Below are 22,216 nucleotides of genomic sequence, written 5' to 3' on the forward strand. Positions count from 1 at the left end.
AACCCTGTGGCCGCTCGCTCACAGTGACTCACACAATGGAGTCAGCATCTTCTCCCACCTTCTTATCCAGACTGGTACATGCAGCTCATTTGGTGGGAGGAAGAAGAATCATATTAAATAATTCATGACATGGCAGCAACCAATTAAAAACTGCTTATGCCCCTTGTTTTCACCCCCAACTCCGAGGGAATCAAGAGATGTCCACCCTGTAATATTGGAAAGGTAAAAGCAGAAGGATTTTTTTTTGTGGGGGGGACGGAAAGGGGAAGTGAAGGGCAATCAATACCAATCCAAAACGTGTTCCACCCTTTGAAAAGAAGGAAGGAGACCATTGCATCCTTGACTTGACTTGATAACATTTATTCAGTATTCTTTGAGAGTAGCAAGAATTGGATGAAGCACACATCAATCAAACACAGTCACGGAATCGCCCCGGATATAAGTAAAGATACAACTATGAGCAGTACACATTTCTCAGGGATCAGGGTTCTCTTCACAGCTACTACCTTCTGCCATGGACATCTCCAACCTTGATTTCTTCAAGAAACCCAGAGAGCCGGCACCATCGCAATTCCCCTTGCCGTTGGTCCTTCCACGCAGTATCTCCCCCGCACCCCCACCTCCAACCCCAACCCCACCCCCATGCCTAGTTTGACGACTGTTCTGCAAAATGACAAGAAAGAAAAAGGAACCCCAACAAATTCAAAAGAATGTTTCCTCAGGTTCAAACAAACTGGGCAGAAAGAACTTATTTAAACCATGCATGGAATGAGGCAATGGTTCATTTCATTCAGGTTAGGGATAATACATTTAACTAGCTTCTCTTAAAATTCTTTTTAAATTTTATTTTCCACAAAACAAACATTTTCAGACTTCTTTGTAAGTAACAGGTATACTGTATAATGGATCATACTCTACAAGGCTTTTTGTTTTTGTTTTGTTTTTTTGTATCCTAACTCTACTCAGAAAGCCAGCCACTTGTATATCAACTAGAAACTTCTCCTTGATGAGACAAAGTCTGTACCAACCACAGAAACGGAATCTGGGTTTTGTGGATGTACCTACTGGGGGAAGTTAATACACGCTACTAGAAGCATACGGTTTAGAGGGCTGAAAGCACATTGAAAACACTGTCTACAGACTCCACAAACCCCCTTTGTAAAACAGGTCCCACCCCAAACACTACAAGCTGCAGGAAGTGAGTTCTTCCATCATCTACGGACAACTCCCCAGCAGCTAGGATGAACGTTTTCTTTAAGCTTTGTTATTTTTCTGAAAAATATTTAAATGACTGAAGTAACCCATCTTGTTTGAAAAATAATCCCACCCCCCAAAAAAGATTACAAATCTTTTGTTTTAATCAGTGTGACCAAGGGCTTATCGTCAGGGCTGTAATCTTCGTAGGCGATGGGGGTGATGTCGTACATCGCCGGCCGGGATTTCTTCCCAAACCTGGAAACACATGGACAGGAGATGCTGGTTAGTGAGACCCGATCTTGGGCGGTAAAAAGCAACTTAGATTCAAGAAGCCACTGGAACTGTCCAAATACGCTGAGACCGGGCTCCCCGGCTAGTGCAGGGACTTAAGACACTCCGAGACTTAACCTGGAAAGAGGATAAATATTAGTCTTCAGCACCGGAGGGAATAAAATAAATGGATTTCTCCGAGACCGTTGCCCAAATGGATGTTGACACTTCTAGGCGAAACCTTGGCCAAGCATTCAGGCATGAACGCTCCACACCAGGCTCCGAGAAAGCATGTATCGATTTGGTTTTTTCTTACTGAGAGCCATAAATATTTGGAGAGGCAGGTTTATTTTACATCCAGGATGGCTTCTAGAATACACGCAGGATTGCAGGGCGGGCTTTGTTCTACTTGGACAGCCACTCAGCCACATAGGTCCTCCCAGAGGACAAGGACCGAGGAAAGAAAGGGCTTCGAATAAGGAGGGGATGGTGCCCCAAATGTGCTGGGGCCCACCCTGAATCCCACCGACCATCACAATACACACACACACACCGTTGTTTTCCTCTGTGCACAAAGCCATTGTCCCAACAGATGTGCAGATAGCAAAATTCCCTCAACAGGAAGACTGATGGTCAAAAGTCCAGGGAGTCACACTCTTGCCTGGGCGGTCCTGCAGCCCAGCCTTCTTCAAGGGCGACAATTCAAATGAAGCAGAGACGCCTTCTGAGAGGCCTCTCCTGAGTGCCACAACCTTCCCCACTAGCCCACCCCCCAACTTCTCCCCACTGTGTAAGAGCACTGTTTTGTTTTGTTAACTGTTTCAAATGCCAGTGGGTTCATTCATTCGAGTGCTTCCTGGGGGGAAGGGGGGTGAAAGAGGACTGTTTGCACCAGGGCTGGCCTCCCATCCCATCTCTCTTCTCAGTCCTTCCTTAGGTGGGAGACCTTCGGAAAATACCCACGTGGGAATACGCTTTTCCTTGTTGTGTTCATGAAACTGTCTCAGTGTAGGCTGTGTCTTCAATGCATCGTGTTTAAGATATGATGAAACGCAGAGAATCCAGCAAGGACCAACGGAGGCAGAGACAGGCCACAGCCCACGAAGACCGAGGACCACAAGCTGCAAAGAGGCTTGGACCCTGCCCCCGCTCGGACATGGAGCGAAGCCTCCCCTGAATTCAACTTCCAGCTTCCGAACGGCAAAGGTAAGCCTCAGCGGGTGGTGCTTCCATTGTGAGCTGGTTATTGCTCGGTACCATCGACTCCGTTTTCAGCGCATAGCGGGCGTGCAGGATGGGGCAGGACTGTCCCATAGGGTTTCTGAGAATTCCCAGTCTTTTCCTCTTTCCGAGCTCCTCTGTAGGGTTCAAGCAATTACGTAACCATTTCTATCAGACAGCAGGAGATGACAAAGACACCCGGGGAGGCTCACTCCCTCTGGCCTGCCAGATTGCATGCAGAGCAGCTACCGAGCAGATGACCTTGGGGACAAAGAGGGAGTGGGGAGCTCTCCCTCCCCACACTGGCATGAGTTGACGACTGACGTCAGAATGACCAGACGCGAACATCACCGGTGACTCACATGGTCACTGGGAGGCAAGGTCACTCCAGGGAGACAGCTGGAAAGAGGTTGTGAGCTGGATACGAGGAACGGGCCGCTGCTGGAAACAAGGTTGAGGGTGGTATCAAAAGGATGGCACTTGTGCCAGCATCTTCCAGAGTTTCCAGAAAGGGGGAGTGAAAGGCACCAACCACCAGAGACCCAGCCAGAGCTGGTGCACAGCCCTGCTAGAGCAGCCTGAGTCTGGGTTCAACAGCCGGGGGCGATGTAGCCCTGAAGTCCAGGGAGGCGAGACAGGAGCATTGTAACATCAGTAGTTGCATCTACAGTCCCTGAGGCATGCATCTATCTGGCGCTAGCTGGTTAGGAATTCTGCCATCCATATTTTTGATCAAATCCAGCACAGAATAAGAACCAGATTTGGAAAGCCTTTCAAGTTTGCTCTTTCCCTCCAAGAGAATCTAGCCAATTCTTCTGCCAGTGGGAAATACAGGCAGGATGCTCAGATGAATCGCTCCTCACTTCTTTGGGAGCTGGAGGGAAATACTCTTAGCCCTGAAGGATCCCAGCCACAGACGCCTCTGGGGTGGATGGAAATCCAAGTCCTGGGCTCTAGAAAGGCACATGGTCTGTGTCTTCCTGGAGCTCAGCAATTCCAGGAACAAAGAATACTCTCCATCACCGAAAACCCTAAGGCATCCAGTCACCACACGTAGGGAGTCAACGTGATGGAGACTAGTTTAGTGGAAGGAAGGGACCAATCAACAATTAACCTGGGCCTTGCAGGTGTTAGCACAAGGGTTTCCTGGAAGCTGAGCTGTCCTGAGTTGAACTACCGAAGGAAGCATCTGTGTGGGGTCTGAGTTGTAAGGAAGGTCTGGGTGGGTATGCCCCCCCACAACAAGGTGGTCTCTCCAGTCCCTGGAGAAGGACCTCATGCTTGGTAAAGTAGAGGTCAGCCACGAAGAAGACCTTCAACAAGATGGATTGATACAGCGGCCTACAACAATGGGCTCGAACGTAGGAAGGAGTGTGAGGAGGGCTCAGAAACTAGTAGTGTCTTATTGTATTGTGCACAGGGGCACTATGAGTCAGAAGCAACTCAACACCCCCGCACAACAACAACCACAATGAACAGTGAGCTGACAGATGTCCAGATTCTTACAGCAAGTCCTTGAACCCAATGGATTCACAACGAAAGACATTCCCCAAAGAGATGGTCATAAATTGTTTCATAGACAGTAACGAAGAATCAGATCTACACAAACCAAATTAGCAGGAGCCCTAGTGACACCATGGTGAGGTGCTCAGCTTCATGAAGAAAAATGTCTGTATTCAATACAAACAAGAAGCTAGCAGCAAACCAATAGGGGGTTGCTAATAAGGCAGGACACTAACGGGTCGCCGCATACCATTTTGAAGTTTTCATTCATTAAAACCATCCCTGTGTGGGTGTAAAGTCCCATGGCTAATAGAACCCTGGTCCCCAGAATGTCCACTTAGAAAGCAGCATCTCCCTCCTCCGCGCCCACCCGCCCACCTGGCATGCCGGATGGAAGCGATGGCATTGCTGAACTCGCTGTCGATGCTGCGGCAGTTGTAGAACTCCTCATAGGCCGGCCTGGAAGAGCCCTGGTACTCGATGCGGCTGATGCGGCAAATGCCCACGATCAGGATGATGAGCATCAGGATGAAGGCGACACAGAGTGCGCCGATGATGATGTAGAGGGAGTGCCGGGGCATGTTGGTGAGACTCTCCGCCACGTGCCCGGACTTCCACTGCAGGTCTGCGGGTAAACGAAACAGCAGCATGTGAGTTCTGAACTTTATCAGATGGGGGCTTTTCCCTCCAAGACATTGATGACTTAAAATCCAAGAGCCATCCAAACTGCGAGGGATTATTTTCTATGGTTGAACCGCCAAAGCAAAACCAAACTTACTGCCATCAAGTCCCTGCCAACTCACAGAGACTGGATAGACAGGACAGAACTGCCCCCGTGGGGTTCTGAGATAGGAACTCTTTATGGGAGTAGAAAGCCTCATCTTTCTCCTGCTGGTGGTTTCGAACTGCTGACTTTGCAGTTACCACCCCAACATATAACCACGGTGCCACCAGGGCTCTACACTAATGGCTAACTGATCGTAGATCCCCTCTGCCATCAAGTGGGTTCCGACTCATAGAGACCCCACAGGACACAGTAGCACTGTCCCTTTTGGGCTTCTGAGGCTGTCACTCTTTATGGGGGCAGATAGTCTGATCTTTCCCCCTCCATGGAGTGGGTGGTGGGTTCGAACTGCTGGCCTTAGAGTTACAGTCCAATGAGTGACCCATCATGTCACCAAAGCGCCTTTCCTTCGTTTCAGAGTGCTTCACAAAGTTTGGAGGAAAATTCCAAGATCTTTCCATTTCTTTTTTGGAAACTACCTCGCCTGGGAGGACGGATGTCTGACCATGAATGGAGGAGCCCTAGTGACATAGTGGTTGGACACTGGACTGCAATCCACAAGGTCAGCAGTTCAAAACTACCAGCCACTCTGTCTGGGGGAGAACGTCGGGACTTTCTCCTCCCGTAAAGATTACAGTCTCAGAAACTCGCAGGGGCGCTTCTATCCTTTCCTACAGGGTGGCTTCGGCACAATAGCAGTGACTTATCATGAATGTAGCAAAGAACACAAAAAGGAATATGCCGGAGAAATGCAAATAAATATTGCTCAGCATCATAGTTATCAACCCAACATGCGATTTGTCTAGTTTTCATCATTATTATTAAATACAAGGGGACTTCCAACCATTTGTGGAAACAGGGAATTAAAAGATCATAGAATTTTTCCACAAGCGCCTTCATCTGTATTATTTTTTTCAACATTATTTTGACATTGCCCTTGAGCTTTTCGGGTATGTTTTGGCTTTGATACAGCAGGGGACAAAGGTACACTGAGATGGACATGGACGGGATGGACACACAACGGGGATGAACCGGGAGCTCTAGGCTGCTGGGAACATTTCTCAGGCTTTTTTCTTCCCTGGCCTTTTCCCCAGGCTGGGTGAGAGATGGAAACCGGAGTATCTGGAGATCCGTGAAGAACCTATGTGGGAAGTGAATGCACATTCGAGTTGCTCTTTTAAGCTTTCAGCACAGAGACTCAATTGGATGATGTGTGGCGAATGCTTCTCTCTGGAGCACACTTTAGGCCGTCTGAGTGGCAGGGCACGCTGGGGGACATCTGCACGCTTCAGCCCCGGTGGGAAGGCTGGAGCCGGAGGCAGGAAGTGGTGGGAAGAACAGAAGGCAGTGAGCATCAGTCCTTCGTGGGGAGGCACAGGTGACTCCAGTGTTCCCTGGGGTCCCACTGCATCATCTGCAACATGAGCCATCAGGGCTGGGCATTCAGATGAGAACGTAACCTTTAATAACCACTGAGGAGTGGCAGAAATACTCACGGATTTCACAGTTGGCTCCCACCCAGCCGTGTGGGCAGTGGCAGGTATAACCATTGGGCTGGTCCAGGCAGGTTCCGGCATGGTGGCAGGGGCTACTGTCACACTCATTTATGTCAATGTCACACTCTTCACCTGAGGAGATAAAGAAAGGGGCCCTTGATAACACGGCAACGGTGTGGCTCTGTCACCCACCATCTCTTTGGGACAAGACAAAGGTGGGAGGCTGTATCAAGCGCAGAAAAGGAGCCCTGTTGGCCCACATAGTGGAGCTGTTAGCTCTACTAACTGAAAGTGGGCAGTGAGAACTTACACATCAGCGCCACGGGAGAGCCAGCTGGTGATCTACTTCCACAACCACTATGTTTATATGCAAACAAATGAAAACCAACAAAACTAATGGATTCCACGACCAGATTCCACCTCGGGGTGGCTCTACGGGGCAGAAGAGAACTGGCCCATCCCTCAGGGCTCCAAGGCTGCAGTCTTTGCAGAAGCAGGTGGGCATGGCTTTTTCCCTTGGAGCAGCCAGTGGGTTCCCCCATGGGCCCTTCAGTTAGAAGCCACGTGTTTGGAGGCTGCACCCCAACTGGAAGCCGGTCCTCTTCCACTCTACTACTGAAGGTTGCTTTGAATTTGGAGCCACTCAAAGGCACTGAACTGCATGGAGTGTAGAGCCTTCAGAGAATTTCAACAAGCGATCTTTTATTTAAGTAGACCTTAGAAAGGGGGCGGGAATGGCGTTGATGAGTGTCTCCTGCTGCCTGGCTAAGGCGTTAACTGAAGCTGATTTCCCTGTCTGGATCGGCTCACAGGGGTCATCTGAAAAGTGAACTTGGGTTTGACTGAGGAAGTCTATTTCATCTCAAGTTTCAGCAGTTGACTTTTCTTTCTCGTTTTTTCTGAAACCACATCTAGCTGCAGACCCACGGTCTGGATGTTGGGTAGTTACCTGTACCAGGAGCCCTGTTGGTGGATGGTTATGCGTTGGGCTGCTCACTGCAAGGTCATTAGTTTGAAACCACCAGCCAATTCTCGGAAGAAAGATGAGACTTTCTGCTCCTGTAGAGAGCTATGGTCCCGGAAACCCACAGGGGCAGTTCGGCCCTGCCCCACGGGATCACTGTGTGTCCGAATGGACCCGATGGCAGTGAGTTTCATTTGGCTCATGTGTAAGAGGACAGCCTTTGCGATGTAGTTGGTTATGACTTGAGCGGCTCACCGCAAGGTCAGCAGTTCAAAATCACCAGCCACTCCATGGGAGAAAGATGAGGCTGTCTGCTCCTGTCAAGATGGACAGTCTTTGAAACCTACAAGGGCATTTCAACCCTATAGCGTCCTAATGAGTTGGAATTCACTTGACAGCAGTAAGTCTGGTTTGGTTTGGTTACGTATGAGAGTGAGTCTGGATGTTTGAAATACTTGGTGTTTTCTGGAATGTTCTATCTAGGGCATAACTGGGTACATTAAAAATAACAGCAACCGTTGTTGCTGAGTTAATCCAACTCACAGTGCCCCCGTGTCAGAGTAGAACAGCGCCGCACAGGGTTTGCAATGACTCATCTCTCAGAAGGGGATCCCCAGGTCTTTCCTCCAAGAGATTCTGGGGGGCAGCCCAGCTGTTAATCATTGATGCACCCCAGGGATTCCTAGCTGTGTGCATCCACAACAAAGCAGCACAAAAATCTACTGCCACCAAGTCAATTCTGACTCACAGCAGCCCAATCAGATTTCTGAGCCTGTCCATCTTTACAGGACCACACAACTTCCTCTTTCTCCCACGGAGTGGCTGGTGGGCTTGAACAGCTGACCTCATGGTTTAGCAGCTCCATGCCTCACAGCTGTGCAATACAGCCTGCATCGATTATGAAGACTCACCCCTCTGTCCAGATGTCTGCATATTCTTCGAGTGAGGGAACTGAGAGCAGCAGGTTCAGCTAAAGGGAGGCTGCTGTGGGATCTGGAGTTAGCCGAGATTTAAAATCCCCTTCCCAGGGAAATGGTATCCAGATGGAAGCTCCCAGCCCCCAGAGTGTGCCCTCCCTCAGGGAGGCAGACCATGACCCTAGGCTGTGCCATCTCCTGACCCAACTTCTCAAGGCATCCTTGCGCCTGTGAGACAGAAGCAGAACCCAGGACCGATGCCATCACTGCCACGCAAACATCCACGGGCATTCACAGAAGTTACTGGGACAAAGAAAGCCATCTTCCCGGGATCACGTGGCTATCGCTAGGGACCAACGTAGGAATGAAAATGTTTCTTCACTGGAGAGACCTCTTGGACAAACTGGATAGGAGGGTGTGGTTTTCCGTCTTGGCTCTCTCTCTTAAATGTTTGAAACTCAAAAGAAAAAAAATTTAACTTCTCTGTTTGCCTAATCTCTGAACAGAAGGATGAAAATTAAATGCCAAGCACTGCGGTATCACAGGGAAAAGCAATGAAGAACATCAAAGGGCCCGCCCATGTTCAAAAGGCAATAACTTCATGTCTCCTTGGGTCATGACTTCCAGTCTTATGGAGTGGGCACCATGTGCTTTCTTTGGACTGTGGGTTTACCTCACATTTACAAAACCCACCAGATGCCCCACCCATCCCAGACTGCTCTCCTGCTAGGAGATCGCACGGCGGTTGGTTCCATTTCACACTCTCTCCATCCCTGGCATCTGACGCCTTTATTTTTAAAGCAAAATCTGACGAGCCTAACATTTACAATGTGGAGCTCCTACCAGCTTGGTGATGATTCAGGAGTATCTGAGCGAATGTGTTTTCTGGCCAGAAATACAGTCTTTTACGCCAATAGAAGAGCCGTGGATTTAAGTGGAGAGGAAATGTTTTGAGAATGATGAGGGCAATGAATGTATAAATGTGCTTTACACAATTGATGTGTGTATGGATTGTGATAAGAGTTGTATGAGCCCCTAATAAAATGATTTAAAAAAAAAAAGAAGAGCCATGGAATTGATTACCTCTTATGAACCTATTTCAGAGGCTGTCTCTCTATTAACGGGGCAATCACTCTGAGAGGGAGAGGGAGAGGGCACAGAATAACCTATTGAGAATGGCGTTACAAGGTGGACCAGTTGAAGAGAGCAAACAAGAGCATGCTGAGAAACGTTGAAGATGTGAAATCAGGTGCCCTGAGAAATACACATAGCAGCTCAAATCACCAACCATTTAGGTAGGCGAGCTTAATTAAGGGATTTCCTCAACAGGAGCTGTCTTTACAGACTCTCTGGAGACTACATTCTGAAGTAAGATGTCCAGCAGCCTTTACCACAGGAGCGGGCTGTCTGTCTCTTATTTCTACAGCCTGGGCCCCTGCAAAGGCCCGTTCTGCCCCATGAAGTCCCATGTCAGCACCAAACCCTTTTGATTTTTAAACCCCGGACAGTCCTTACAGGAGCCCTGGTGGCGTAGTAGTTATGAGCCCTGGCCTGCTAACCATGAGCTCAGCAGTTTGAGAGCCCCCCCAGTCGCTCCTCAGGAGAAAGATGGGGCTTTCTACGTCAGCAAAGAGTTAAAGGCTCGGTAACTCCCAGGGGACAGTTCTACTCAGCCCTATAGGGTCGCCATGAGTCAAAACGGACTCAGTGGCAGTGAGTTGGGGTTTTGGGTTTGGGTAGTCCCGAAGCCTGCTCTTGGGTCAGAGCTTCCCTGGGGAGACAAGTGCGGAATTCCAGGGCCAGGACAGCCAGACTGTACTGTCTTGGATCTCCAAGGCGTTCTAACGTAGTTTGGGGAAGTAATCAGTGGTCTCCCAGTGGGTCTCCATTTAGGGCCGTCACCACACCCCATGCTGGAGGCAGGAAAATGGAATGCGTGAAGATGGAGCCACTCAATGGATTCTCTGAGGAGAAATCCCCCAAAAGAGCTACTGTTCTCGGCATTATGGGGTGGTTTGGTGCTGCCGAGCAGACTCTGATACAGAGAAAAGCCATGCGGTAGAGGAGAACTGGTTTCCTCTAAGGGGGTAGGTTAAGAGCCCTTTCCAACTGCAAGCCTTCTAGTTCGCAGGTGAGTGCTTAATCACAGGGCCTTTTCCAGTGAACGGCCTGCGTTTCCCCTCAGTCCTATGCAAGATGTTTGCCTCTGTAACCTGAACTCTTGAGAGCAAGCTTGGTTTCATTCATGTTTCCCCTCTTGAGAGTATCATGCTTTTTATGCATTTTTTTCTGAGATTCCCCATTTCACTTCCAACCAATATGCACCCCAGCTTTTTCATCAGAGGAGTTCTTAGTATATGATATGATCTCCCTGTACTAACAATTGCCTCGGGCATCTTTATACTGGACAGAGCCAACTGACCTATGGACTTGCCTATTTTTTTTAACATGTGAGTGGGTGAAAAATCAATTATTTTTGCATCATTGCTGTGCTGGAATAACACGTATGGAGAGAACAAAAGATATTTCTTCTTGGCAGAAATGGAAAAGCAGGAGCTGAAGTTTAGGGCATTTTATCTCTTCTTTCTAACCTACTGCTTTTTAGAGGAATCACATTTAGTAGTTCCTATGCAAATTAACAAGTGTGCCACTTAATGCTGCATCTTTTCTAGGATAAATTAGAAAATGCCAGAGAAGAAGAAGAGGAGGAGGAGGAGGAGGAAGAAGAAGAAGAAGAAAAAGAAGAAGGAGAAGGAGAAGCAGAGTCCACACAGCACCGATCTTGGTAAACACTGGTACTGAATCGGGAGCTTTCACCGGGTGGTTCAACAAGACAGAATCCTGCAGACACGGCCTTAGCCAAGAAATTAACCTGAGCTCTGTTCAGTAATGCCACCGATTGATGCCACTCACCACTTAAAACCCACTCCCATTGAGGAGTTCTGAATAGAGTGACCCTATAGGCAGAAGAATTTGTGGGAAATGGAATTAAGAGAGAACAGAATTACTCCATGACCTTTCAAAGCCCCCTCATGCATGTAAGATCTATCTATCTATCTATCTATCTATCTATCTATCTATCTATCTATCTATCTATCTATCTATCTATCTATACACACACACACATATATACACACGATGTGTGATTGTTTAAGTTAAAAGGAAGAGCCATGAAGTCTTTGGCATGTATAACACATGTAGAATTAAAAGGGTTGAAACCATCACAGATGTTCAGGGAAGGTGGGGGAGGAGCACATTCATAATTTTTTAAGGTTCTTACAAGAATAATGCACAGAGTGAACACAATTGAATGTGGGCAGCAGTGTCAAAAAGTGTACCAAAAAAAAACCCACAAAAAACAAAACAAAACATGAACTCACTGTCACTGAACAATTCTGACTCAGAGCGACCCGATGGGAGAAGAGAACTTGCCCTGGGGGAGGTTTCTGAGGCCATAAATCTTTACAGACACAGAAAGTCTCACGTTTCTCCAGAGGAGCAGCTGGTGGGTTGGAACCTCTGATCTTGTGTTTAGCAGCTCAATGTGTAACCCACCATGGCTCCTCCCTTGATCTTGGGATACGGGCGTCCTTTCCTCATGAGGCATCGTGTGAAACCAGTGTCCATAAGGAGCATTGCTAGCATGACCCTCCCCACATCCTTAGGGGATCGTCTATGGCCCTCTGCTGGCTGAAACATCAGGAGTTTGGGGAAATTCACAGATCAGTCAGGGTGGCCTTTGACCCTACTGCAATGAATGAGACAAACTACATCAGGCGTCAGAGGGAAAAGAAATGAATGCACATGCGGAGCGCTAACTGATCAGGGAGCAGGAGAGCTGGGAGGCAGGAGCTGGAGGCGGGAACCTGCGATGGTGACTGCAGTGGTGCCCAGGACAAGGCTGGAGGGACTGCCTGGGCCTTGAAGTCCCAGTTAGGGATTCTAATCTTCTTCTTTCTTTTTTTTTTAATAAATCATTTTATTGGGGGCTCTTACAGCTTTTATCGCAATCCATACATCTATCCATTGTGTCAAGCACATCTGTACATATGTTGCCATCATCATTTGCAAAACTCTTTCTACTTGAGCCCTTGGTATCAGCTCCTCAATTTTCCCCTCCCTCACGAACCCTTGATAATTTATATATAGATATTTTTTCATGTCTTACACTGACCAATGCCTCCCTTCACCCACTTTTCTGTTGTCTGTCTCCCTGGCAGGGGGTTATATATTGATCACTGTGATTGGTTTCCTCTTACTCCCTCACCCACCCTTCCCCTACCCTCCTAATATTGCGACTCTCGTTATTGGTGGTGGGGGGGGGGAAACGGGACGCAGTTATCTGTTCTGGATTCCCTGTGATGTAAGCTCTTATCTGTAACAGTGTACATGTTCTGGTCTAGCCAGATATGTAAGGTAGAAATGGGGTCATCATATGTGGGGAGCATTTAAGAACTAGAGGAAAGGTGTGTGTTTCCTCAGTGCTATACTGCACCCTGACTGGCTAGTCCCTTCCTTGTGGCCCTTCTGACAGGGGATGTCCAATTGACCACTGATGGGCTTTGGGTCTCCACTATGCCCCACCCCCTCTACATTCACATCAACATGATTTTTTTGTTTTGTTTTGTGTCTTTGATGCTTGATACCTGATCCCATGGACACCTCATGATCACACAGGTTGGTGTGCTTCTTCCATGTGGGCTTTGTTGCTTCTCAGCTAGATAGATGCTTGTTAATCTTCAAGCCCTTAAGACCCCAGACGCTATATCTTTGGATAGCCAGGCACCATCAGCTTTCTTCACCACATTTGCTTATGCACTGATTTTGTCTTCAGCAATCATGTCAGGGAAGGTGAGCATCACAGGGTGCCAGGTTAGTAGAACAGTGTTCTTGAATTAAGGAAGTACTTGAGTGGAGGCCCAATGTCCATCTGCTGCCTTAATACTTTATAAATAAATATGTATACATAGATCTATTCCCCTATCATTATATGTAAATGTATTTACATATGTGCATGCCTTTATTTAGACCTCTATAAATGTCCTTTGCCTCCTAGTTCTTTCCTCTATTTCCTTTTACTTTCCTCTTGTCCCTTTATCATGCTCAGTATTTGTTCAGGTTTCAGTAATTCCTCTGGGCTACATTGCCCTTGATGAAGCCCCCTTCCCCCACCCCAGGCATCCTATGCCCTCCTTGCCATAGATTTTAGATCACTTGCTCTTCCCTTGTCCTTCAGTGTAATCTTTTTCCTAAGGACAATGGAATGCCAATATGAGGTTATAAGCAGGGAGGGATTCAATTACCATTTTATATAAAAAAAGATTCAATGTCCATTTTATAAGATCTCTCCTAAGTGGAGAATGAATTTGTAAGGGAAGGAGAGGTGTGGAAATTCAATTAGAAGGGTTCACACTGGGGCAAGCAGGAGGTGAAGGCGGGCAGGTACGGGCTCCGGAAAGAGCTGAAACATGCTCAGTGTTGTTCAGGGAACCTTGTTCGTTATGTGCAGGTGAGGATGAGGAAGAGATCATCACGATGGTTCCCAGTTTTCAGCCAGAATAACTTGAAATGATAGTTGCTGTTGGTGATGGAGCCCTCTTGGACTAAGGGTGATGAGTTGGGCTGCTCACTGCAAGGTCAGCAGTTCAAAACCACCAGCTGCTCCTCGGGAAAGAGATGGGGCTTTCTACTCGTGCAAACAGTTTCAGTCTCAAAAACTCACTGGTACCACACTGATCTGTCACCATCAACTCGATGGCAGTACTTTTGTTTGTTTGATTGATTGCTGGTTGATACCATTGAATTGATGTTGACTTAGAGATCCCGTGTGACAGAGCAGAGCTTCTCCGTAGGGTTTCCGGTGGTCATCTCTAATAGAATGGATCACCAGGTCTTTCTGCTGCAGCACCACCTTTCAGTTAGCAGCTGAGCACATTTCTGCTTCATGACCAGGGTTCTTTGGGGGGATAATGATATCATATAATGAGCTGGCAAATATTACAAGGAAGAAAGGAGAAGAACCCCTACGACCTTGGGGTGTCTTTGCAACACCAAGAGAAGATGTTGAATGGGCAGTTGAAGATCTGCTAAATATTCTGAAGAAAAGATTGTATCTTTTCTTCCCACAGAGACCAAAATATATAGATGATGCCCAGCTATCAAAACTGACTACTCTGATAGGGATCACAGTAGAAAGCCATGAGCAGGATTGGAGAAAAAAATGTAGAATAAAATTGAAATTCATAAAAATGATTAGACTTTCTGGTCTGATAGAGACTGGTGGAACCCCCAAGACCATGGCCTCTAGATACCCTTCAAAACTGGACCCACCCTTGGGAGTTACTTTCCAGACAGGCAACAGACAGATCTGTAGTATGATAATGATAATAATATCTATGGAGAATGTCATCCTCCCAAAAGTCAACCATACAGGACCCAAAGTGGAATGGAAGGAGTGCACAACCTAGGTAATCCAAGGATTTTTAAACAATAAAATCTAAGATTAGAGCTTAAATTCCGAGTACCCAGCTTGCAGAAAAAAAACAAAATCCACCTGCCGAGTCTCCGTGCAGACATCGCCTCCACTGAACTCCCTCACACCATCGACTGGAGACGTGAATAGTCTTGCGCTCAAGCAGAGTGCATCGGAAAGGGGAGTACTGCGGAGACGGTGAGTTGACATTTAAATCTTATCACTTGTTGTCCCTTACCACCCACGTTTAATGTGTTCTAGTTTCTGTTATCGTCTGCTTTCTCTTGGGTGGAGGTCCTTCTGTGTTCTAGTTCGTTTTTTGTGGTTGGGGGTTTTTGTATGATTTTCTCCACATGAAATCCAGGATAGGTAAATCCATAGAAACTGTAATTAGATCAATAACTCCATAGGGCTATAGCAGGGGAGATTGGGGGTCATGGGGAGCTGATAAGGAAGGACAGCATGCTTGGTGAAGCAGAGGGGCAGCAAAAAGAGGAAGACCCTCAATGAGATGGATGGGCACAGTGGCTGCAGCAGTGCACTCCGGCAGAGAGACAATGGTGAGGAGGGTGCAAGGCCACGCAGGGTGTGTTGTTCCGGGGTGCATAGGGTGGCTATGGGTCAGAACCGACTCAGTGGAACCTAGAAACCACTGAAATTACCAGCATTTCAAGGACAAAGAGGGTCACTGTTAGTGGACAGACTCAGAAGAAGGCCTGCTGGTTTACTCCCAAAACTCAGTCCATGAAAAACCCTATCGGTCACGAGATGGCAGGGATAGGGCGCGGGAAGAGGAGTCTCTAGGTTGGGCATCAATCAAAGAACACAGGGGCACAGCCATGCATTCAAGTATAACAACGGTTGTACAGACGGTACGGGGCCGCGCATCCTTTCATTCTGTTGTCCATAAAGGGGCCACAAAGCAGAGCCAAGCGGATGAAACCTAACGACACAGCCCCTGTACTTTCACAAACCATAGACCCTGTGCGTGGACTATCTCTCCCTACTTCCCGGCGTCAACAAAACCCTATCACTTTTACGTCTTTCAGTAAAACAACCGGAAGGAAGCTGGATGCAGTTCTCGAGAAAGCACGCGTGATCATTCTCTTCCTCTTCTTACTTCCATGAACAGGGTCCTTTTACAGGTATTCGCATCATGGCTTCTCTCTCAAGCTTTGACACTCTGGCTTTGGCAGCCTCTGTCTCTGCAAGAGCAAGTACCCAGAGCGGACTTCAGAGAAGCTGAGTCCGCTGAGAACACAGCCCGTCCTCTTAAAGTGGATTTTCACCCAAGCAATGCCGGCTGCACTTGCCCGTGGTACTTTGAAGTCCCTTATGCACAGGGAGGGGCTCCTTTTCTACCATCTGTGATCTTGGGGACCTCGTGGTAAAGGAGGAAGCTCAGTGCCCCATCACTTGCCTGCAAAGCCCGGTGCACACACGCACGTGCCGTTGAGCCCTTCGCTGTCACACGTGCCCCCGTTCAGACAGCTGACGTTGGCACAGGGGTCCTTGTGCAGCTCGCAGTGCCCTCCTGTGGAGATACAAATGAGAAACAGGTGACTCATTAAGGGATCCTCGAGTCTGTGGCGTGAAGAGTAAAGTGTTCCAACAGTCTGAGATGACAGGCAAGCTGTGTGTGTGTGTCTGTGTGTGTGTGTATGTCTGTGTGTGCACACTTTAGTGTACTCTATGTGAAAGTTGATGTGTCCCGGGGCCACCCTGGTTCCAGAAGTTCTGCTGTTGGCTTTAAGTTGAACTTAATCCTGGCAACACAGCTACGTGATAAATGCCCTCACCCTCCTGTTTTACAGATGAGGAAACTGAGGCAAAGAATCTAAGGCCACAAGGCAGCTGAGATTTGAAGTTGCCTTCAATCCTCACCCATAGCTGGTATTTGCTTCACAGGGTGCAAGCTCAGACCGGCCACGGCAAGATACGAAAGGATACAGCAACAAGGAAAAAGTTTTCATTCAAAGAAGCAGTTTCCCATTTACATATATAAAAAAGTATATGTATATGTGTGCACCTATGTGCATATCGAAAAACACCAATTATCCTCCCTGAAATAGAGATGAGAAGAAATGTAGTCTCCTTACACTTTTGTGTCTCCATATTTCTATGTTGAGGATTTAAATGCGCTGGACACAATGGATGGATGGAGAGATTGTGATCAGAGTTGCACGAGCACTCAATACAATGATTTAAAAGGGAGGGGGGCGCTGTATATATTATCTTGAAGGTTACGTGTTGGAATGCTAACACAACATCAGCTGCCTGGAGGGAGAAAGATGAGTCTTTCTACACCAGTAAAGAGTTAGTCTCCCAAAATCCGCAGGGACAGTACTTCCTGTCTTACACGGGTCTCCATATGTCAGAACTGAATTGACTGTATAGCAGTGAATTTGGTTTTGTTTTTTGGTTTGGGTTCCTTACAAGAACCCTTGTGGCACGGAAATTAAGTGCTCAACTGCTGATGGAAAGGTTACTGGTTCAAGCCCACCAGTTGCCCAAGAGGAGAAAGAGGTGGCCCTTCTGTAAAGATGTACAGCCTTAGAAACCCTATGGGGCAGTTCTGGGCTGTTGTATAGAATGACCCCGTTGGAATTGACCTGGTGGCAGAAAACTTGATTTTATATGTTATCCTATAATTTTATTTTTTTAAACATTGGCGGGGGGGGGGCAGCAGGACAATACTATTTGAAAGGTAGGCTTCCTGCTGGGATCATACTGGAACATGGGGGGAGTGAACGAGCTGGTCTCTCTCGTCTCTGCAGCCTACACCCTTTTGGAGAGGATGATGAATTATATTCTGCTCCGGACAGAAATGTACATAATGGAATTCTTACCCTTCCCTGGGGCCCCGAGAGAAAAATAAGCAAAAGCAAAGAATAACTGAATGGGATTTACTTAATGTGTTCTCCGCTTCATGGCTGAGCTCATGGTGCGCAAGGTACCGCCACACCCAATCATGACTCATCCTCATCTTTCACTCACTGAAATCATGCTTGCTGGAACAAAGCAGTCTTTTCATTGCTAGTTCAATGCCTTCAGAAGTAGGGATCAAGAGAAGGGAAGGAGGTGGGAGAAACAGAGCCTGCCTCGTGCGTCTTTCAACCAGGGAGGGCATCTGAGCATGGTTGTTTTTCCTCCTGCCCCTCTTCCTCCCTCTAGCCACAAAACTCAGCCAGAGATTTGTCTGCAGAGCCTTTCAGATTGCTGTCTGCCTTTTCTTCCTGCAGCCCCGCCCCCCTCTGCCAGGTATTGCTGGCCTCTCTACCTTTATGACGTCGGGCATCCCAATCCATTCTAGGATGCATGATAATATACAAAGCCAAACTAGTTTAGCAAGGAGCGGGCACTTTCTCTGCACGTGGTGGTCTTCTCTTTGGTGCAGAAGACCGCAGTAGGGGCCCCATTCAGCCGTCCTGCTCGGTGGCATGCGGTTGCCAGGAGGCAGCATGGACTGGTTCAGTTTGTGTGTCCCAGTTGTTGGCTCGGACACTAGCGTGAGTGTTGTTGTGCAGCTCTGTTGTATGTGGGATGAACAACCACAGTCAGTTGATGCTCAGGAAAAGGAAATAACCCTGCTAATTTGGGCAAAGCCTCGGCCAATGAGCTGAAGGCCTGAGAAAGAAAATGTGATTTCCGGGAGAGAAAAGTCCATCATGAAGAGATCCTGCCTGTCCTACAGACTGCAGACTTGTCAGACCCCCAAAATCACTTTAGACAATTTCCATCAAGTCAATAATCAATTGACCAAGTTCCTTCTCGATATATATGTATATATCAGCATCACCTCGATGGCAGAGAGCTCAGGTCAGAGTTTTTGGTGTATATAAATAAATTCTAATGATGTATATATAATTTTTATATATGATATTTTGGAGATATAAATATATAATATTTTGCATACATATATAAGATTGTATACATGTATGATTATATATGTGTGTGTGTGTATATATATATATATATCCTAAACCAAATTCACTGTCATCAAGCCAATTGTGACTCAGATAACCTTATAGGACAGGGTAGAATTATTCCCTGTGGGATTCAGAGATTGTCATTCTTTTTTATATACATATATAAAACTCAAACTCACTGCCATTGAGCCAATGCTTACTCATAGTGACCCCCTGTGTGTTTCTGAGACTGCAATTATTTACAGGAGTAGAAAGCCATGTCTTTGTTCCTCAGAGTTGCTGGTAGTTTTGAACTGTCAACCATGCAGCTCACAGCCCAACGCATAACCACTACACCACCAGGGCTCCTCTATATACATACAGAGCATGTAAAAATAAGTAGTATACAAAAGCATACACACGCACACACATAGATTTGGTTTCTCTGGAGAAGTCCTACAGATACAGGCCTCTTCTCTGAGAAACCTCTGATTCCATTTTCTCGCAGATCCCCAAGTAGCAGGGGCTCCTCAGAGTGAGTAAAAGACAGATGTATCTTTTCTGTTTCTACATGCTTCTCTGTGAAGCAAGCACTCGCATTCGTCCAGGCTCCCGAGGGACTGAGGAATGAGAACCACAACAACAGCAAAGGCCTTCGGCTGGGCTGGGAAATGCAACTATGGCCAGAAGATTTCTGAAAGTCAAGAAGAACATTTTCCATTGGACATAAAGCAAGGCCATTCCAAGCTGACCTTTCCTGGAGTGATAGGAACATATCGGGAGGCCAAAGAAAATCCTTGGGGATTTTCATTATCTTTCCCTTCCCTTTCTCCCTGAGCTTTCCGAAACCGCCTGATCTTCACTCATCTGGCCTGGATAACACAATGTCAGCATGCATGTTAGCAAGCCAGAGACTCCATGTTCCACTTCAGGCTGCAAAGCCAATTCCAGGCTAACCATGGAAGCCCTCTTGCCTTCAGATCTTCAAGAAGATAGATTTTGTGAGAACCCCCAAGATGATAAGCCATTCCAATCTGCTGGGGTTTCTTGGGGAAAATGATTGGTCCCTTTGTCATTTCTATTTTTCAGAAGATAAAGAGACCCAGCCCTTGAGCCTCCACTGAGGCTTTTCTGGCAGTGCCAGGAAGGGATAAAGGTGGAGCACCACAGAAACAGGAGTGCAGGAGGCAACGTGGGCTGAAAGCCCCCAGGGGGAACAAAGACTGCTTATGTCTCTACACTAAGCCTTGCTAATCCCTCTAAAGCAGTATTTGCCATAGTGTTCTGTTGTCAATTGGAAAAGAGCAACTCAGAGAGGGCACACAGAGGCAAGCTGCTGATGGGACCCCTCCTTAGGGGCCAGTGCCCCACCTCCCTACAGCCTCCTACCACCCCCAAGGCCCAAGGTCTCCCTGCTCCTTACCCTGATAAAAATGCCTTCCTTCATTCACCCTGTCCTCCACCCTTGACTTTACCTGGTCTGTATGACTGGTCTGTGAAATGCCAACTCAAATATCCTTTCTCTGGACAGCTGAGCCAGGCTCGCCCCAGACGGAAGAAAGGGGTTTCTTCTCCCTTTGTGTCTTGGGAGCATGCTGGGACTCTGATGGTTCTAGAGCTCCCTCTGTCCAATTCTAACTCCTCTGGCCTGATCCTCATCCCCTTCCGATCCCCTGCCATCTTGGAGGCCCTTCAGAACATAGGCCAGGTCTTCCTGTGTAGAAGAAATGGCCAGTAGACACTAGGGCCCTGTCTTCAAGAGGGGTGACAGCCAATGCACTTTGGCTGACACGCAGGCAGGAATGTCAGAGAAGTAGGCCGCCATTTCAGATCGGCCTCTCAAACACCCTATTTTGTCAGGGAAACCAGATCCCCACTTCCAAGTCAGACTGTGCAAGGGTGTACGCATCACCCATTGGCAAAAGGTGTAGCACGCACGATTACAAAGTGTGTGTTTAGTCTCAAGCAAAAATAAATGGCAATGCAGTCAAAACTAATAAAAAGTCAGACTTTTCAGATTAAGGGATGGAAAGGCAATGTCTCTGAGAAGGTTTTCATTCCAACAGGCCTCTTCCCAAAGGTTAATTTTAGAATTAACACCAGTCGTACTAATTAGGAATCCGCGATGTCGTCGCAATGCAGTCATCATGATTACTTGGGAAACTGAAAAACCATCCATTTGGCCAGGGTCTGATCCCCTGCTGAGAATTTGCCTCCCCACCCAGGTATGCGGAATCTGAATCTGCATTCTAACCAGATCTTATGTATATGTAAGAATCGCCTGGGGATCCAGAGGAATCATTTGAGTCTCTGAGCTTGGGTGAAGCAATTCAAAAAGCAAGATGAATCCTCATCTGGTGGCATCGTGGTGTACTGGTTATGCATTGGGCTGCTAACTGCAAGGCCAATAGTTCGAAACCACCTGCCTCGCTGCCAGAGAAAGTTGAGGCTTTCTACTCTCAGAAACCCACAGCAGCAGTTCTACCCTGCCCTGTGAGGCCACTGTGAACTGGAATCAACAAGACAGCAGTGAGTTTAATTTGGGCTTTGAGTCTCTCTGTTCATGCTTTTTCCATTCCACTTTCTCTCCCCACGTCCCCACCATTTTGTTGTTGAAAATCTCTACCATTTACTGCTGTCTCTCTTGAGATGTCCTTGTTGTTTTTAACAACCTTTCAAAACTTGAACCTAGCCCTCATAAGCGCAGCAAGCTAAAGAAACACTGCCTCTCCGTGGGGGTGAGCCCTGTCATGCAGTTGCCTGCCTTCTTATCCCTTCCAAACTCCCTCTCCTCTCTAAGTCAGGGGTTCTGTCTAAAATGAAAAACTTTTAAGTGCAGCAGGAGCCCCCAGGGCCATCCTCCTGCCCCCCCCCTCAAGTGAGTCAGAGCTGTGTGTACATACACTTTTCCTCATTGCACCCTTCTTTGCTGTCTTCTTGTCTTACAAACTGAAGGCTTGTGATGGATGGGCACAAGTCTTCCAAAAGCATGTGCTCATATCACATCCCTGCATCGCATTTTGGCCATCCTTATAATATTTCAAAGTTTGGATAATGTTACTGCACACTTCATGGACTACAGTCTACTGTAAACATAACATTTAAAAATATAAATCATTTTATCGGGAGCTCTTACAGATCTTATAATAATCCATACATCAATTGTATCAAGCACATTTGTACATATGCTGCCAGCATCATTTTCAAAACATTTTTTGAGCCCTTGGTATCAGCTCCTCTTTTTCCCCCCTCCCTCCCCCACCCTCCCATAAATGTAACTTTATATGCACTGGAAAGCCAAAAATAAAAGGCTGTGTGACTCTCTTTGTTGTGAATATTGCTTTACTGTGCAGCCCTGGTGGTGTAGCTGGTTGTGAGCTGGGTTGCTAACCACAAGGTCAGCAGTTCAAAACTACCAGCCACTCCAAAGGAAAAAGATAAAACTTCCCACTCCTGTAAGGAGTTACTGCCTCGGAAACCCACA

The 22,216-nt window shown here is 47.3% G+C and overlaps 1 protein-coding gene across 1 annotated transcript in view; it reads right to left on the reverse strand.

The window, feature by feature from the left end:
• Positions 1-638: 638 nt before the first annotated feature.
• Positions 639-22,216, reverse strand: part of DNER (delta/notch like EGF repeat containing) — a 188,960-nt gene continuing 167,382 nt past the window's right edge. The window contains exons 9-12 of the mRNA XM_004701820.2: positions 16,245-16,358; positions 6,472-6,603; positions 4,570-4,816; positions 639-1,452 (exon numbers count right to left, since the gene is read on the reverse strand). Coding sequence (XP_004701877.1) covers positions 1,341-1,452; positions 4,570-4,816; positions 6,472-6,603; positions 16,245-16,358 — 605 coding nt within the window. The 3' untranslated portion in view covers positions 639-1,340. The remainder of the gene's footprint in view (positions 1,453-4,569; positions 4,817-6,471; positions 6,604-16,244; positions 16,359-22,216) is intronic.

The sequence above is a fragment of the Echinops telfairi genome, unplaced genomic scaffold (assembly GCF_000313985.2).
Source record: "Echinops telfairi isolate 266 unplaced genomic scaffold, ASM31398v2 ScPeMD7_3;HRSCAF=10, whole genome shotgun sequence".
NCBI classification, from domain to species: Eukaryota; Metazoa; Chordata; class Mammalia; order Afrosoricida; family Tenrecidae; genus Echinops; species Echinops telfairi.